The sequence below is a fragment of the Myotis myotis genome, unplaced genomic scaffold (genome assembly GCF_014108235.1).
Source record: "Myotis myotis isolate mMyoMyo1 unplaced genomic scaffold, mMyoMyo1.p scaffold_m19_p_26, whole genome shotgun sequence".
NCBI lineage: Eukaryota > Metazoa > Chordata > Mammalia > Chiroptera > Vespertilionidae > Myotis > Myotis myotis.
This window is the reverse complement of record NW_023416331.1, coordinates 3480460-3499513: the sequence shown is the minus strand read 5'-3', so window position 1 is coordinate 3499513 and position 19054 is coordinate 3480460. Positions and strand designations below refer to the sequence as shown.

The 19054-nt window shown below is 60.3% G+C and overlaps 1 protein-coding gene across 3 annotated transcripts in view; it reads right to left on the bottom strand.

Annotated features, from left to right (window-relative positions):
• Positions 1 to 19054, bottom strand: part of ITPR3 (inositol 1,4,5-trisphosphate receptor type 3) — a 67505-nt gene that overhangs the window by 36314 nt on the left and 12137 nt on the right. For 2 of the 3 annotated variants that reach the window (XM_036356666.1, XM_036356664.1), the window contains exons 2-5: positions 14252 to 14322; positions 3016 to 3137; positions 1263 to 1349; positions 356 to 514 (exon numbers count right to left, since the gene is read on the bottom strand). In XM_036356666.1, coding sequence (XP_036212559.1) covers positions 356 to 514; positions 1263 to 1349; positions 3016 to 3137; positions 14252 to 14322 — 439 coding nt within the window. The remainder of the gene's footprint in view (positions 1 to 355; positions 515 to 1262; positions 1350 to 3015; positions 3138 to 14251; positions 14323 to 19054) is intronic. The other variant, XM_036356665.1, reaches the window with a different exon arrangement.

Genomic DNA, 19054 nt, shown 5'->3' with positions numbered 1-19054 from the left:
CCCCAGCCCCCAGCCCCAGCCCCAGCCCCGAGCCCCCAGCCCAGCCCCAGCCCCAGCCCCGAGCCCCGAGCCCCAGCCCCAGCCCCAGCCCCAGCCCCAGCCCCGAGTCCCCAGCCCCGAGCCCCCAGCCCCAGCCCCAGCCCCAGCCCCAGCCCCAGCCCCGAGCCCCCAGCCCCAGCCCCAGCCCCAGCCCCAGCCCCAGCCCCAGCTCCAGCCCCGAGCCCCCAGCCCCAGCCCCAGCCCCAGCCCCAGCCCCAGCCCCAGCCCCAGCCCCAGCCCCCAGCCCCAGCCCCCAGCCCCAGCCCCAGCCCCCAGCCCCAGCCCCAGCCCCGAGCCCCGAGCCGGCCCGTCTCACGTTGTCCCCGTTGCTCCGCAGCTTCCAGAAGGGCTGGATGAAGAGCCAGGAGCCCTCGTTGCCCGTGGCGTCCAGCGTCACCCGCATGGCGTTCTTCTCCAGCAGGGCCGGCAGCCGCTTGTTCACCGTCAGGTACTTGTTGCTCTTCATGTGCAGGAGCTGGGGCAGGCGGGGTGGGTGAGGGGCCCAAGGCCAGCCCACCGGGGACCGTGGGGGGCCCTGGACCCTCGGTCACAGCTGGATGCACACAGTGTCAGACACACAGACACGAACACACAGACAGACACACGCAGGCACACACACCAGCTGGGCACTGGTGATCACAGAAATAGAAGCTATGTCCTGACCTAGCCGATTTGGCTCAGGGGATAGTGTCGGCCTGCGGACTGAAGGGTCCTGGGTTCGATCTGGTCAAGGGCACATGCCCGGGTTGGGGACTCAGCCCCCAGTAGGGGGCATGCAGGAGGCAGCCGATCAATGATTCTCTCATCATTGCTGTTTCTCTCTCTCCCTCTCCCTTCCTCTCTGAAATCAATAAAAATATATTTTTTAAAAAATAGAAGCTAGCCCTGTTCTAAATTCCTGACACGCATGATCACACACAACCTGACGGCAACCCAGAGGCGACACCGCCACTGGCCTGGCTGTACAGACGGGGAAGCGGAGGCACCGGGCAGTCAAGGAACCTGCCCGCGTCCCGGGGCCACGATGCGAACCCAGCCCGCGTGGCTGCATCTGCGCTGGCGGCCACCGCGCTGGGGACACGCCCCAGGCACCCCAGGCAGGCGCTCGGCCACACACAGAGCAGACGTGCAGTCACAGAGCCGCCCGGAGCCACCACTGGGGACACCCCGGGGCGTGCCGGCCGGCGCCCTCCCCAGCAGCCTGGCGTCGGGGAGGGGCTCACCTGGATCACGCTGCCGTACTTGACGACGTCCCCGTGCACCTTCTTGTTCTCCGTGTCGTTCTGCTTCTGCTCCATCTGGGCCGCGTGCTGCGCAGACACGTACAAGGTGGACACACGCGCTCGCACGCACGCAGCTCCCGGCACCGCGCCCAGGCGACCCTCAGAGGCCGTCTCATCCGCTCCCTCCACTGCTGAGAGGGACTGAGCGGGCGTGAAGAGGCAGGCCCAGGCCACCTCCCTCGGAGGGGGCATGCCAGCCAGCCCGTGAGCCCCCGATGCCCACACACCCTGGCAGACACCTAAGCTGAGCCTCACTACCCCATCTCACCAGACTCCCATGCCCGAACCAGGCGCCTGCCCCAGCCCAAACGCTGGCCGGCGTGCTTGGTGCCCCTGCCTCCTCCTCCTCCCCACCCCTCTGTGGCCCTCCCTCCCAAAACTGTGTGTGCTCCCAGCCCACCGACTCCAGGGAGCCTTCCCTGACTGCCACATCCACCGCTGATGGGTCCACCTGGTCCTGGGGGATTGGTTTGCATCCCGTGGAGGACAGCCTCTCGGGCACTTCTGTTGCAGTGAACTGGAAGCTGTCTGAGGGTAGGCTCCATCCCCTCCATCAGACTGGCAGTCCCTGAAAGCCTGGCTCCTCTGCCCCCTCCTCTCTTTAGTCCCATTACCCAGGTCCCCGACTGAGGCTGGGGGGAGGGTGGCTGCTGGGGAGCCTTGCTGTGTGCACGTGCCTCACAGGCCCACAGCGTGGCTGTGCGACACATGTGGCTCTGAGTGCGTGTCGGAGCACATGTGAGGGCCCACGCCCAGGCCAGATCCCGTTCAGCCCCGGCCTGGGTCCGGCAGGGAGGAAGCCTGTGAGCGCCCCCAGCTCAGCAAGAGCGATGGGGCATTTATAACAGAGCTCAGCCCCTCCCCAGCCCAGTTCACAGCTGGGGTGGGGCCACCCTTCCCCCACCCCACACCCACTCCTCAGAGCAAGGGACTCAGAGAGGCAAGGCCTGCGTGAGGTGGGGCACCAGGGCCAAGGGCGGGCTGGAAGCAGGCTGCAGACAGGCCTGGCCCAGACAAGCCCCCTGCCCTCCCCTGCACGGCCAGCCCGGCCCTGAGCTGTCCACAGAGGACAGCCCAGAATGTGAACTCCACTGCCCCCGACAGGCCACGAGCCACCACCAGGCCTCGCACCGTGCACCGTCCGTGTCCAGGCCCCAGGGCAAACCACAGGGTGACCCCAGACAGCTCGGCCCCCTTTTGGGGCCCAGGCCCCAACTCTACAAAACAAGGGAGAAGTTACGACTAGTTCTCAAATGCGGTTCCTGGAGCCAGTGGGAACCCCGTGGGCAGCTGGGCGGGTTGTTCACGGCACCGTGGGGTCCAGCTGAAGGGCTGGTGGGAGCTGAACCCCAGTCCGCCCTCTGCTCACTGAGCCACGTGCCCTGGCATAGGGCCATGCAGCCTGGGGGAGGGCACCTTCTTCCAAGGGGCACCAAGGGGCCATGCAGCCGAGCGGGCTGCTGGAGGACACTTCTCCCCCCACCTCACCTCCACAGCAGCGAACGCCAACCTCTGCATATGGGGTTTTAAAGCCACTGGACTCCCCACGGGGCCCGTCGGCTCTGGAGAGCAGTGGCCCTGCATGCTGACGCACACACAGTGCACACCTGCGCACACACGCGCACACCTGCGCACACACGGTGCACATACACAGCGCACACCTGCGCACACACGCGCACACCTGCACACACACCTGCAGCTTCTGCAGCAGCACCACGTCCGAGATCTTCTCCTTGTCCTGCTTGGTCTGCTTGGCCTTCCAATACTGCTTCTGGGCCGAGTAGCGGTTCATGGGGCACACCTTGAAGAGGCAGTCTGCGGTGGGCGGGAAGGACACGGGCTCATGGGGGGCTCAGGGCCTCCGGCGCCAAACCCCAGCCGGCGCCCTGCCCTCCAATCCCACTGGGCCCCGGGGACAGGCAGAGGAGCAGGCCCGGGCGTGGAGCATCCCGGACTGGGTGGAGTGGAGAGTCTGAGAGGCAGGTTTGAGAGCAGGACCTCAGCTGGGGGGACGCGTGCCCTCCGCCCCAGGGAGACTTTCAGAGGCTCCTGGCCCCACCCCCGGCCCTGCCTGTGCCCGGCTTCTGTGGACATTGGCTGCCGGCAGCTAACACCTGCATCCTTCCTGGCCAACCGCCATCCTGCCCACGGAGGGCTGAGAGGTTGCCTCCTCCGGCCCCGGGGACCGCGGCCTCCGGGAGGCTGTGCCGGTCACTCCCCGCTCCCGGAGGCTCCTCTTCCCCTGAAACCACCCTCGTCCCTCTCCCCGCCTGTGTGAGCGAGGCTCCCCTGCTCTCCGAGACCCCTCCGCGGGAATTCTCCCACCAGAGGGCACCTGGCCGCAGACAGCGCCGATCAAAGTCCCGGGGACAAAGTCACTACTACAATCCTTATTTGGGGAGGCACACAAAACACGCTCGAGCTTCATGAGCCCAAACTCCGAAGGGTGTCGGCCTCGGCGCATAAAGGAGGCATGAGCTGGGAGCTCCTGTTCTAGGTGTGGCGGGAGGGGGCGGTCCTGGTGAGATGCTGGCACCGGAGCCTCGGCCGCTCGGACAAGAGCAGGGGCTGCGGTGAGAGGTGAGCTCCCCGTCGCCGGAGGGCCTCACACCTGGGCCGGGTGGGCTCCCGGCCTCTGAGAGCCGCCGCGTGCTCCGGGAGCACGGAACACGCCAGAAAGACGGGTGCCAGGCCCGGGGAGGGGGCCGCTGGGGGAGCAGATCAGAGACGGGAGCCCTCTCCTTCAGCCCCTCTCCTCCCTCCAAGGAAGGCCACGGCCCTGCTCTGGTAAAAGCTGGCCATCCAGCCCCTGAACTAAAAGTGAAACTAGCCCAGGAGCAGGCAGGGGCCTCTGGTACCATCAGGAGAAACGGGGTGAGCCCGAGTTCAGAGAGGCAGGACGTCCTTGAAGGGAGGGGAATGGCATTCCGTGAGCAGTGGAGCCAGGGCTGCCCTGCCCAGCCCACCTTGGCACCGCCAGCACGAGTGGGCGTCGCTTCCAGGAACATGCTCAGTTTGTTAAGGAGAGTGAGCCTTCAGGGGGTTCTGCTCGGCCCCAAGAAGCGGCTGCGTGTCACCCCTCCGGAAGTCCTGCTTCTTCAGGCTGATGGACTCCCAGGGCCCTGCAGGGGCCACACGGCCTGGGTAGAGCCACTGGCTCCCCGCAGGAGTCGGGGAAGTGGGGTCACACCAGGGGGAGTTTCGGAAATGGGGGGGGATTCTGATGGAGGTCACAGCTGACATTTAGAGGGCAGGACAGAGGCGCTGGCCCCGGCAGCACAGGACTGTCCAGCGCGACGCCGGCCGCACGCGTGCGGGTGGACAGCCGTGGCCTGCTCAGGGCCAAGGGGCACAGACAGTCCTGTCTGCATGGGTCTAGGACACACCGACTTTCCAGGGGTGCAACGCCGGTGTGCACTGGGGGACACTGTCCTCTGTACTGTTCAAACTTTCCCGGGGTTTCTGCTCTTTCAGAAAAGGCGTCCCTCGCAGCCCCCCCAAGCGCCTGGTGCCGGCCAGCTCCTGCCTCGGAGGCCGGCAGGCTGCTCCCCTGGGCCTTCTGGCTCGGCCCAACGTGTAGTTCTAAAGCGCATGTTGTCTTATTATTTTATTACACACACATTTACACACACACACACACACACACACACACATATATATAGAGAGACAGAGAGAGAGAGAGAGAGAGAGAGAGAGGCTGTGGCATATGCTGCTTTCCTTTTATTTCTTTGTTGTCACACTTAGAGCATGATACTGGCCTCACCACCTCCGCCAGCTGCAGGCTCCCTCAGACCTGGTCCCCTCCCCACTGTGTGTTGTATAAACATGGATATGGGTCGACTGCACTGTTTTTGGATTCCACTTCCCAACACTAAAGGGTCCGTGGGCCTGCCAGGCCGCTGGCTTGCCTCCGCTGCCCTTACCAGCTCTGCAGGCAGGGCCGCCTGGGGCTCATGGCCGTGTCCCCAGCCCCTAGACCAGGGCTCCGGGACTGGACTGTCTGCCACATGAACACATGAATCTAGAACGACTCCCTCATGTGAGATGAGGGGCTTGAACTTAGCCTCGAAGGAGGAAAGGGATGAGGCGTGGCAGGGAAGGCGAGGGAACGTGGAGGCGGAGTGAGACCAGTCACACGCAGGCCTGCGAGCTGAAACAGGAGGGCGATCGGGCCCTGAGACCCAGGAGCCCGGAGCCAGAGCGGCAGCGAGGCCAGCGGCCACGGGCCTGGGCCAGCTGAGCTCCTTGGTCGCCCACGGCCACCTCCCCCCACTCCCAGTCCAGGCCACCGGCTCCCCTGGGACTCCTGTCCCGGCGAGGGCAGGCTCTGGGCCCCGGGCTGAGCCGTGGTCACACTCCACTACGAGCAACCCAAGCAGAAACTCAGCAACCGAATTTTTCAAAGGGACGTTATTTTAAGACTTTAAGAACCGAGAGACCGCGCGGATCCTCCGCAGACAGATCGAAAGGAAGCCAGGGAGACAGAAACAGCCAAGCCCTCTCCCCCGGAGGCCTGTGCTGGCTGCAGAGGCGGAACTTTCATCAGGACCCTTCACCTCACAGGGCAGGAACCCGAGCCAGGCCCCGGAACAGGCCCTCCCAGCAGCCGAGGAGGGTGCTCCCTCCTGCTCTGCCACCAGCAGACCCAGGTCTTCTAATGCAATGAGCCAGCAGGCACTCAGACGTCACCAGGAGCTCCTAGGAACTAGATGCCACAGGAGAGAACGAAACAGACACCAGGACCAAACCTGAGGAGACGTCAGACAGACCCTCTAAGCCGGAAATGCCCACTCCGCTCCAGTCAGTAAAAGAGGATCCCGCAGGGAACAGAAACTCTACCAAGAGGCACAGCAGCCTGGCCGGTGTGGCTCGGGCGGCTGGAGCCTCGTCCCGTACACCAAAGACCGCAGCTCTGATTCCTGGTCAGGGCACATGCCCGGGTTTCCCGTTCAGGACGTGGTCGGGCACGGTCAGGGCGTGGTCGGGCACTTGTGGGAGGCAACCACTCGATGTTTCTCTCTCACATCTCTCTCTCTCTCTCTCTCCCTCCCTCCCCTCCCCTCCCCTCCCTAAATAAGAATTTTTAAAAATGTTTTTAAGTGACACAGCTGAATGAAAAAGAACCAAGTGGAATTTCTAGAAATAAAAAGGCTTCAATAAACAAATGTTAAAACTCACAGAATATACTTAACAGGAGAACAGACAGAGCTGAAGAAAGTTAATGAAATGCTAGCAGCTTGTGACGGTTGGTGCATTCCAATCTACTCCGCCCAGTTCCTTCGAGGACGACGGCCCCGATGGGCGGGTCAGAGCTGTGTCTGAGTGACACACACCGCGAGGGGCCCCAGGCCAGGGATGAGCCCAGGGTGGTCCCCCCCCCACCCCGCTCCCGACTCCTCTCCAGCTGTTCTGGGAACTCGCTAGCCGGTAAGTCGTCTTGTGCTCTCACACGGACCCTCCCTCAGGGCTGCCCACAGCCTGCAGGACATGCCGGCTGAGCGAGAAAGTGCCCAGAGCCCCTGACATGTCTGGGGCCCAGGCACCTCTCCGTGCTCTTCCTGGGCCAAGCTCTTTGCCCAAAGGCAGCGCTGTCAGAACCCAGTGGAGCTGGCGCCTTCCTTCTCGCCAAACTGCGGGGCAGAGGAGGGTCGGGCAGCCAGAGGCTGAGCCCACAGAGGAGCAGCAGTGTCAGGGCAGGAGGAGAGTCCCGATCCAGGGGCTCCCACAGGAAGGGCTGTGTGTGCTGGGGGGCGTGTACCTGTGGGTGACGGGCCCCAGACCCGTGAGGCTGCAGGCAGCAAGGTCTTCGTTGACTAAAAAAAATCAACTGTCCTTCCCTGAAACTAACTGCGGTGTGTGTAACACTCCAAAGCCACTGCCACTGCCACTGCCTACATCACCAGGGGGCTCTCCGGTCCCCCACAGATCTCGGCAGGTCTGGGTGAGGCCTGGAATGTGCATTTTAAAGGCACACACACACACATACACACGCTCACACACACACATACATACACACACTCTCACACATATACAATCACACTCACACACATACACACACACACACTCACACACTCACACACTCACACATACACACACACATACACACAAACACATACACACACATACACACACTCACACACACTCACACACACACTCACATACACACACACATACACACTCACACACATACACACATACACACACATACACACACTCACACACACACTCACATACACACACATACACACACACATACTCACACACATACACATACACTCACACACACATACACACACATACACACACACATACTCACACACACACACACATACTCTCACACACACATACACACACTCACACACACACTCACACTCACACATACACACACATACACTCACACATACACTCACACACATACACACACATACACATACACTCACACACGTACACACACACATACTCACACACACACACACTCACACACATACTCACACACACACACACACACACACACACTCCCCAAATGGGTCAATGTTCAGAAAAGTTTGTAAAGCACCAGTGGGGACTTTCAAGACCAAAACATCGCACAGGGAATAAAGCTCTCCAGTCACAATAATGTGCAAGTTCTGTACAAACCATGCAAACAGTGGCGTTTAATTTTTTTTCACCATTTAGATCCAACCTACAGAAAACCCCCCAGGCTCTGGTGGTCACAGAAGAGAGTGGGAAGCGTATCCCGTCTCGACGCTGCGCACTGAACGTGCCGGCAGTGACGGGGCAGCGAGCCACAGGGGCAGGAGGAGCAGGTGCAGCTGTGGCGCTCGGGTCTACGGAGGGGACAGGGGAGAAGCTACAACAGCGCAGGGCGCCGTCGGGAGGACGGGGAGAGGAGGGGAGGGCTGGGCCCGGGCAGCTCCATTCTGCAACCAGCCTCGCCTGCGGAGACCTGGGAGGAGCTGGCAGAAGAGAGAGGCCAGAGCTCAGGGGCCTGCTTCCTCCTGCCGCGCTGCCCGAGCGCAAACGGGGCGACCCTGCGCGACCCCAGAGGGGGCAGCTGGCACCCGCTCAGCAGCACAGGCCGGCCCCGCCGCTGACTCACTGTCTCATCATCCCGTCTCACCGCCCGCCATTTGTCCTAAGGGCACACCTGCATTTGTACAGTGACGGGGACAAGGGCCCTCACCCAGCACTGGCCGGAGTGGCACACATCAGCACCAGGCCCTGGCCGGTGGCTCCGTGGGTGGGAGCGTTGTCCGCTCCAAACACCAAAAGGTTGCTGGGCCGTACGGGAGGAAACTGATGAATGTTTCTCTCTCACATCAATATGTCTCCTCCCTTCCTCTCTCTCTAAAATCCATAAAAACACATCCTCAGGGGAGGATTAAAAAAAGATTAGCCACAGCCCAGTGGCCATCAGAGGGACTGGTTAACAGTACAACAGAGCCAATGCCCGTGGCTGGGAGGGTGGAAACAGACACGGCTGCAGCACGTGTATGCCCACCATGCGAGTGACAGACCAGTCACAGGAGGACAAGCACTGCTGAGTGCGCGCACAGGGGTACTCAGAATAGTCAGATTCATGGAGGGAGTCCGGCTGGCGTGGCTCCGTGGTTGAGCGTCGATCTGTGAACCAGGAGATCAAGGTTCAATTCCCGGTCAGAGCACATCCCCAGGTTGCGGGCTTGATCCCCAGTGTGGGGTGTGCAGGAGGCAGCTGACCAATGATTCTCTCTCATCATTGGTGTTTCTATCTCTCACTCCCTCTTCCTTCCTCTCTGAAATCAATAAAAATATTTTAATTCATAAAGATGAAAAACAGAATGGTGGGTGCTGGGGTGGGGGTGGGAGCAGCAGATGGGGAGTTATTATTTAACTAGAGGCCCGATACAAAAAATTCATGCAAGAGTAGGCCTTCGCAGCCACCGCCGCTGCCTTGATCCCACAGCTGCAGCCCCGGCTTCATCTGAAAGGTCGTCCAGAAAGACATCCGGAAGGATGCCTGGTCTAATTAGCATATTATGCTTTTATTATTATAGACTAGAAGCCCAGTGCACAAAATCGTGCACAGGTAGGGTCCCTAGGCCTATCCTGCGATCGGGGCCATCTTCCACCTGCTCGCCAGTCCCCAGTCCCCCCCGCTGCCACCCACTCGGTTCCCCGTGGTTCCCGTTCGCCATGCTGTGAGCGGAGCCTGCGGGCCGGAGGGGAGGGACCGAGAGGTGGTCAATGCACCTCATAGCGACTGGTCGAGCAGTCGTCCCGGTCGTTATGGTCGCTGGCCTTTTATTCTATGGGATGGAGATAGAGGAAGAGAGTTCAGAACTTCTATATGCAAACATGGAAACATCTCCAGTCGGATCGCTCCACAGCAAGCTGTATGAAGTAAAAACAGCAAAGCATAGCACAGGGTGCACAGGATGCTACCTCTGTAAGGAAAGAGCGGTCATGTCAACACATGTCTGTATCTGCATGAAGGACCACCGGGACCAGGAGAAGCTAAGGGAGGAGCTACCAGGAGGGGGAGTCGTGGGGGGAGGCTCTCTGAGTGTACCTGCACGATGCTTCGAGGTTTTACCTGGATGAGTAAATTAGCTCGCCAGGTTTCTAACGCGTTGCCCCTGGAGAAGGGCTGGGGCAGGGATGGGGGCAGCGGAGGTGAGTGAGGATGGAGGTGGGGCACTGCCTCCATCTGATCCTGGAGCTCGCCTTTGCATCACTTTTTTTAAAATATGTTCAGCCAAAACCGGTTTGGCTCAGTGAATAGAGCGTCGGCCTGCAGACTGAAAGGTCCCAGGTTCGATTCCGGTCAAGGGCATGTACCTGGGTTGCTCACATCCCCAGTGGGGGTTGTGCAGGAGGCAGCTGATCGATGTTTCTCTCTCATCGATGTGTCTAACTCTCTCTCTCTCTCTCTCCTTTTCTCTCTGTAAGAAATCAATAAAATATATTTAAAAAAAAATAAAATAAAATATGTTTTTATTGATTTCACCAGCTCCCTGCTGGGGACCGAGCTGGCAACCCGGGCATGTGCTTTGGCTCGGAACTGAACCTGTGACCTCCTGGATCATAGGTCGACGCTCAACCAATAAGCCAACTGGACTGTATTACTTTTACAAAAAGAAAAAACTTAAGAACAAATTTTTAAGTGGCAAATACACGTATGAAAAGATGCTGAATCTCACTAGTAGTCAGAGGAACACAAATTAAGCCCCAGTGACACCCACACTCAGCCAGACACCGCCAAGGGAGCAAGGCCGGGGTGGAGCGAGGGCGCACCCACAGGCCCTGGGGTGAGGGGGTGTGCGCAGGCGAGGGGGTGAACAGACACAGCCCAGGAGGGCAGCAGGGCCTTTCCTCCACACAGGACCCCCTCCTGGGGACACGCCAGAGACCCTGGCTCCTGAGCCCAAGGCCATGTGCGCAAGCACTCGCTCGCCGCAGCGGCGCTGGCAGCTGCCACAACTGGGATGAGCTAAGTGGCGTCGACAGGAGACCGTAAGTGGCTGGCAGGGGCTCTCCGGCGGAGCATGATTACACAGCAATTAAACAGAGGAGCTCGAGCCGCAGGCGTCATCACGGATAAATCTCAAAAACAGTGCAGACGGAGAGAGCAGGTGTGCGGGGAAGCTACCTTTAAAGACGGGGTACTAGTTAAAGCGGGACGCAATCCCTGCATCATTCCTGGGTACAGCTAGGTGTCCGCAGCAGGACGCAGGCCCGAATGACGCACACCAGTTTCTATTTGCCCAAGGAGGGGGGGGGGGGGCGGAAGCGGGGGGGGGGGGGGGCGCTTCTGCCACAGGCACAAGAGCTGTCTCTTTAAAGATGAGAAGATCTGAAGTCAACCTGGTGGAAAGATCTGGCAGAGCACAGCAGTGGGTACATGGGTGTGTGCTCTTGTGTAGAGCTGATGTCTTAATAATAATAAAAAGAACAAGGAACTGGGCTTGGAAAATGGAAGGTTGAGCAGAGGTATAGGATGGGGGAGGGGAACCCAGCCTGCCAGCACCTCACCACCCTCCCCAGCACCTGCCCCCAGCAGTGCGGAGGGTCAGTGCCCCCTGCACACCTTCCTGGGCTCCCTGTAGCGGGGGCTGTGAGCGCTGGGCTTCCCTGAGGTGGGGCGGTCGGGGTGAGGGTCACAGGATGCAGGAGGAAAGGGCTCGGGGAGGGAGCAGCAGCACACAACTCTGAGCAGCCACAACCCCAAGGCCTGGAGCACAGCAGCGGGCATGGGGCGCCCTGCGCACTGGGCAGCAGCACCCGGCCTCCCAGGGCCCTGCCGACTCTGGAAAGAACTCGCAGAACATGCTGGGGCACGGCGCGGCTCGGGAAGATGCTAGCGCTGAACCCACAAACAAGGCGCATCAGGCGCTGATGGAGCCAGGGTGGGGGCCTCGGGGGCTAGGCCAGCCCAGCCTGGGGTCTCCAGCAGCAGGTGGAGGGAGTGGGCTCTGGAGGGAGAGCCCGCAGTCCCAGGGTGGCCTTGGGACACAGCCACCCTGCCCACCTCCAGCCACAGCCCCAGGCCCTCGCTGGGACCCCCCAGGGCCAGGGCATTTGCCGGGGTGGGGGACAGAGAGCCAGACTCCGGGTTAGAGGCCCAGCTCCACGTGTCTCTTCTCTGGGCTTCAGCCTCAAACCTGAGGAGTTGGAGTCCTTCTCCTGCCTAAGCTCTAAGGCTCCACCTTGGACCCGCAGCCACGAGGGACCTCTGCCTACCTCCCCGCGACACCACAGGCCGGGACCTGGGGCGCAGGGGGTGGGAGGATGAGTCCCCTAGTCCCTCCCAGGGAGCTGGCTGGGCGCACTGAGGCGGCAGCCCGCAGCCCGCAGCCCGCAGCCCGGGACCCTGGGGAGAGCCTGCACACAGGCCTGGGGAAAAGGGGGAGGAAGAGAGGGGAGGAGCAGGAAGGAGCGAGGGGAGGAGAGCAGGGAGTCAAAGGAGCATTTGTTCTGCTAAGTGGCCCCACTCTGTCCACTGGAACAGGCAAATCTTCTCTGCCACACCCACTCCATCAGCGCCTGTCCCAGCACCAAGCTGGCGCGTACACCTCCTCTCCCTCCAGGCCCCCTCTGGCCTGCACAGCCACCTGGGACCCTCACCACTCTCTCTCCTACTGAGTTCTGCCCAGCATTTGCCTAAACCCCTCACCACTGGGGCCCTCACCACTCTCTCTCCTACTGAGTTCTGCCCGGCATTTGCCTAAAACCGTCACCACTGGGACCCTCACCACTCTCTCTCCTACTGAGTTCTGCCCGGCATTTGCCTAAACCCGTCACCACTGGGGCCCTCACCACTCTCTCTCCTACTGAGTTCTGCCCGGCATTTGCCTAAGTGCCTCGGCTGGAGAGGAAGTCCGCCCTCCTGCAGCGGCCTCAAAGCCCTCCTGATTCGGGCTGAGGAGCGACCGCGTTCCTTTCCCTCCCCACTCAGCACCCAGGGACCCAGGGCAGGCGTGCTGAGCTGCACCTCACGCAGGAGGCCTGCACCAACCCCCAAAGCCCCCAGCACCCGGGCCCAGGGCCCTCGAGGCTGGGCTCAACCAGGAACTCCGGTGGGCCTCGCCAACAAGACCCAGAGCGGCCAGGCCTGAGAGGGGCGGCAGGGCAGGAGCGGCCGGTGCCTGAATGATTGACACACGGTATAGTAGGTCAGATGCATGCTACGGAGGAAAGAAAGCAGGGAAGGGAGACTGCGGGAGGTCAGAGGCTGTCCCACCGAGGATATGAGACCTGCAGCCGCGCAGAGCGTGAGCCGTGTGGATTCTGGGTAAGAACCTTGCGGCAGAGGGAACAGCAGGTGCAAAGGCGCAGAGGTGGGGGCGTGGCTGACACCTGCGAGGAGCAGCAGGAGGCTGGAAGGGATAAGAGCCCAGGGGAAGGGCATGAGCGAGGGTGCGGGGCACAGGGGTCTGTGGTGGTGAGGCACGTCCAGTGCACAGGCTGCTCCCACAGACCCAGGCATGTCCCCTAAGACTCCCAAGCAAAGCCCCCACTCGGGCCCATGACGGAAGCAGGAGCTCAGCAGTACACGTGGGGGCCTCCGCGGGCGGGGAGGAACCCCCCTTCTCTGCACTCCATGGATGGGCAAGGCCCAGGCAGGCAGGCAGGGCTGCCACAGGGCCACCTTAAATCCCGCTCCCCTCCCAGCACCCCTCTCCGGGACAACTGAGCTCATCTCCCCGGGAGGAGCAGCTCGTGGGCAGAGAGGGGCAGCGGCCTGGCCAGGCGTGTTCCTGCCTGCGCCCGCCCTGCCCCGCCCAGGAGCCGGGAGCCGGGAGCCGTCTGGCTGGCTCAGCCTCACAGGTAACACAATAACACGTCCCCGCTGGCGCAGTGACAGCTGGACATCTTCCCTCCTCACCAGGGCCCTGCGGCCTTCGGGGCGGAGCCGAGGAGCCCTCCGACCACGACCACAGGGACACGGAGGCCGAGAGGGAAGGCACTTGCCCAGGGTGACTCAGCAGAGCCAGGTCTGGGCTCCCCCAGCTCCCGAGGGCAGTCCTCGGGGAGCACAGGGCCGAGGACACAGCCCGGGCAGGAGGGCCTGGAGCCCACCAGGTCCCACGCGAAGAGACTCGGCACAGAGAAGGGCTCTCACCCTGGGCCTCCTGGCGCCTGGGAAATTCTCTTTTCCTCCCCAGTTCCCCCAAAAACGCGCAGTCACAGACAAAGAAAGCCCTGTGGCTGATGGGGAGCCGGGCCAGGAGTGGGAGTGCCCCTGAGAGGGGGGCGTGGCCCCGGGAACCAGCAGAGACGCGAAGGGCTGAGCCAGGGGGCTCTGCACTCGGCAGTGGGAGGGCTCCAGCTCCCAGCAGCCTTGGCTGACCCGCAGGCTCTGGGACCGAATGGGCTGAAAGACTCCGTCCCGGGTCCAGGACTCAGCAGCCTGGGAGGGGAGCTGGCAGTGGGAGTGGAGGTCTTACCTCGGAACTTCTTGGGGGGGTTGTCCAGGTCCCCCGCCGCGGGCTCCACCACACAGCGGTCATCCACCAGCCTGGGGACAAGGCAGCTGGGTCAGCGGGAGGAGAGAGACCCATCTCCCACCCTCCCTCGGGCAGGGGAGTCCAGACACCAGGGAGGCCTCCAGTGACCCACAGCACTGACAGCCCTCACCATCGAGTCATCCCCTTTCCTGGTGAAAGGCACGATCTCTTGGAGTGGAGCTGGGGGAGCGCCCAGGAAAAGCACGAAGATATACCCCCCCCTCCGCCCCCACTGGAGCCTGGGCTGTCACACACTGTGGCTGTAACTCCTGTCACAGAACTGAAAGGGCAGTGGGTGATGAGAAGGGAGAGAGAGGAACCAAGAAAGACAAGCTCAGCAAGAGAAACAGAGAGCAAGGGAGGGAGAGATGGAAAGGACAACAGAGTCAGAGACACACAGGGTAAGAACAGAGGCGAGAGGCTGGAGACAGACGCACAGAGTAGCTCATGAGGCACCAAACGAGAGCAACAAGCCTTCGGGCCTCACAGACAGAACAATACATGGTGCGCCTTCCAACCTCAGTCCGGCCCATTTCATCCCCTCCTCTTTGGCCACCTTGGGCTAAAGTTCCCCCTTACAGCCATGGCTGGGTTAATCCTAAATCTCTGGAGGACATCCACCCACCACCATCCATCCATCCACCCACCACCGTCCATCCATCCATCCACCCACCGTCCATCCATCCATCCACCCACCGTCCATCCATCCATCCACCCACCGTCCATCCATCCATCCACCCACCGTCCATCCATCCACCCACCCACCATCCATCCATCCACCCATCCATCCACCCACCCACCGTCCATCCATCCACCCACCACCATCCATCCATCCACCCACCCACCATCCATCCACCCACCACCGTCCATCCATCCACCCATCCATCCACCCACCACCATCCATCCATCCACCCACCCACCATCCATCCACCCACCACCGTCCATCCATCCACCCATCCATCCACCCACCCACCATCCATCCACCCACCACCGTCCATCCATCCACCACCGTCCATCCATCCATCCACCACCGTCCATCCATCCATCCACCACCGTCCATCCATCCCACCCATCCATCCACCCACCCACCATCCATCCACCCACCACCGTCCATCCATCCACCCACCACCATCCATCCATCCACCCACCGTCCATCCATCCCACCCATCCATCCACCCACCACCATCCATCCATCCACCACCGTCCATCCATCCACCCACCACCATCCATCCATCCACCCACCGTCCATCCATCCCACCCATCCATCCACCCACCACCATCCATCCATCCACCCACCGTCCATCCATCCCACCCATCCATCCACCCACCCACCATCCATCCATCCATCCACCATCCATCCATCCATCCACCCACTCATCATCCATCCATCCACCCACTCATCCACCCACCATCCATCCATCCATCCACCCACTCATCCACCCACCGTCCATCCATCCATCCACCCACTCATCCACCCACCGTCCATCCATCCCACCCATCCATCCACCATCCATCCATCCCACCCATCCATCCACCATCCATCCATCCCACCCATCCATCCACCCACCACCATCCATCCATCCACCCACCGTCCATCCATCCCACCCATCCATCCACCCACCCACCATCCATCCATCCACCCACCATCCATCCATCCCACCCATCCATCCACCCACCCACCATCCATCCATCCACCCACCGTCCATCCATCCATCCACCCACTCATCCACCCACCATCCATCCATCCATCCACCCACTCATCCACCCACCATCCATCCATCCATCCACCCACTCATCCACCCACCGTCCATCCATCCATCCACCCACTCATCCACCCACCGTCCATCCATCCATCCACCCACCGTCCATCCATCCATCCACCCACTCATCCACCCACCGTCCATCCATCCATCCATCCATCCCACCCATCCATCCACCATCCATCCATCCCACCCATCCATCCACCATCCATCCATCCACCCACCACCCATCCATCCATCCATCCATCCATCCACTCATCCACCCATCCATCCACCCACCCACCATCCATCCACCACCCACCCACCCACCCATCCACCCATTTACCCACCCATCCACCCACCTACCACCATCCACCTACCATCCACCCATCCATCCATCCACCCACTCATCAACCCATCCATCCACCCACTCATCCACCCATCCATCCACCCACCCACCATCCATCCACCACCCACCCACGCATCCACCCATTTACCCACCCATCCACCCACCTACCACCATCCACCTACCATCCACCCATCCATCCATCCACCCACTCATCAACCCATCCATCCACCCACTCATCCACCCATCCATCCACCCACCCACCATCCATCCACCACCCACCCACCCATCCACCCATTTACCCACCCACCCATCCATCCATCCATCAATCCATCCATCCACCACCCACCACCCACCCATCCATCCATCCATCCACCCACCACCCATCACCCATCACCCATCCATTCATCCATCCATCCACCCACCCACCCATCCATCCATCCATTCATTCCTATATTTAAAAGTCTTCAAAGCCACCCCAACCTCTAGAGCAGCGGTTCTCAACCTGTGGGTCGTGACCCCTTTGGGGGTCAAACGACCCTTTCACAGGGGTCGCCTAAGACCATTGGAAAACACATATATAATTACATATTGTTTTTGTGATTAATCACTATGCTTTAATTATGTTCAATTTGTAACAATGAAAATACATGCTGCATATCAGATATTTACATTACGATTCATAACAGTAGCAACATTACAGTTATGAAGTAGCAACGAAAATAATTTTATGGTTGGGGGTCACCACAACATGAGGAACTGTATTAAAGGGCTGCGGCATTAAGAAGGTTGAGGACCACTGCTCTAGAGTAAAGCAATGATGATAACCCACCATTTCAGAGACCAACTGTATCTCAGCACTTCACGATTCTTACTTCTGAATTCTCACCCACTTCCCCACAAGGACTAGTCACTGGTACCATTTTACATATGAGAAAACTGGGTTTGGAAGTTAAATATGCAATAGGCAAGGTATAACCTTTTGTGTATATTAGTGCCAGAAACAGATACTACAAATCTTGTTAATTTGACTGGATAATGTTTACGAAATTTACCTTTAGTCTTCTGTTAGCCTAATTTTTTTTCCAAAATAAAAGAGTGAATTTTTTGTTGTAGTTGATCCTCACCCAAGGATATTTTTTCCATTGACTTTTAGAGAGAGTGGAAGGGAGGGAAGAAAGGAGGGAGAGAAGAAAAGAGAGGGAGGGAGGGAGGGAGGGAGGGAGAGAGGGAGGGAGAGAGAGAGAGAGAGAGAAACATTGATGTCAGAGAGTCACATTAATTGGTTGCCTCCTGCAAGTGCCCAACAGGGGCGGGAGAACAAATCTGCAGCCCAGGGACATGCCCTTGACCGGGAAGTGAACCTGTGGCCCTTCAGTGCTCAGGTCGACACACTAACCACTAACACCGCCAGAGCAAGAGTGAATTTTTCATGTTAAAAAAAAAAAAGTTAAATAATTTTCCTGAAGTCATACAGCTGATTCTAAAGCCTCCTTCTGCTCCTCCCCTCCTTAGTTTGGCTAACAACGCCTTTTGTGATCTGACCTCCCTAGCTAACCTCACAACCTCCTTGCTCCAGCTGTGCTACTAGTAACCTCCAGGTGATCCCACAGTCCCTGGAGCTCTCATCTCTACGGAGACGGTCATGGCAGCCTGCACTGCCCTTCACCCCAGCCCGCCCTGGCTCCCTCCACGCCCCGGGCGTGCAGAGCTCTGCTCACTCTCCCACACTCAGCCCTCTTCACCTACCCTGGGAAGAGTCCTTGGCCAGTGCCTCCTCCCTCTGGGCCTCCCTTCCCAGTGTCCCCACAGCGCCCGGTCCTGGCCGCTCCTGCTGCGTGTCTCTTTCTATGGCAGCTGCTTCCTGTGTCCACACTGATTCCTTGAAGACAGGACCCAGTGCTGTCCCCTGGGGCATCGCCAGCACTTTGCACTGTGGTCCACAGTAACAATAATCGCAAGCAGGGTTTTATTCCCGATGTTTTCATATATTGTTTCTTAATGTTCTAAATCAGCTTTGCTATTATTTGCATTTTGCAGGCAAAGAAACCAGAGCACGGAGATGTTAGACCATCTGGCGAGGGGCACAAGGCAGCAAGCAGCAGGGCTGGGCTCTGAGGCCGCTGGGCAGCATGTGAGCAGGTACTGGGTGGGGTACTGTGTGGGCGTCACACTGAGAGTGCGGCTCTGTCTCCCTCCCCTCCGCCCCCCTCTCCCCCCCAGCCGCCAGCAGGGGCTCCGTCCCTGGCTCCCTCCCTTCTCCATCTGCTCTCACGCCCTTGGTCACTTCAGCGGCTCTCATGCTTCAAAGCACCCCTTACACTCACTGATGACTCCTGCGCCCCCTCCGCCGGCCCCCTCCCCGAAGGCCAGGCTCAGAGGTCTCGCTGCCTCTCCGAGGTCAAAACTGAGCTCCTGGTCTGTCTCTGCCTAAATGGGCTCCTCCTGAAGGCCTCCCCGCCCAGGCCACCCCTCCTGGGGCCAAACACCCCGGCCGGTCCTGGTTCCCCTCTTCCACTCACCCCTCACACCCACTCTGTCGGGGACCCTGAGGGCTCCACAGGACTCGTGCAGAAACCGACCTCACCCCTGTCACCACCACCCCATTCGGCCCCCACCAGCCCTCACCCCTGTCACCACCGCCCCATTCGTCCTCCA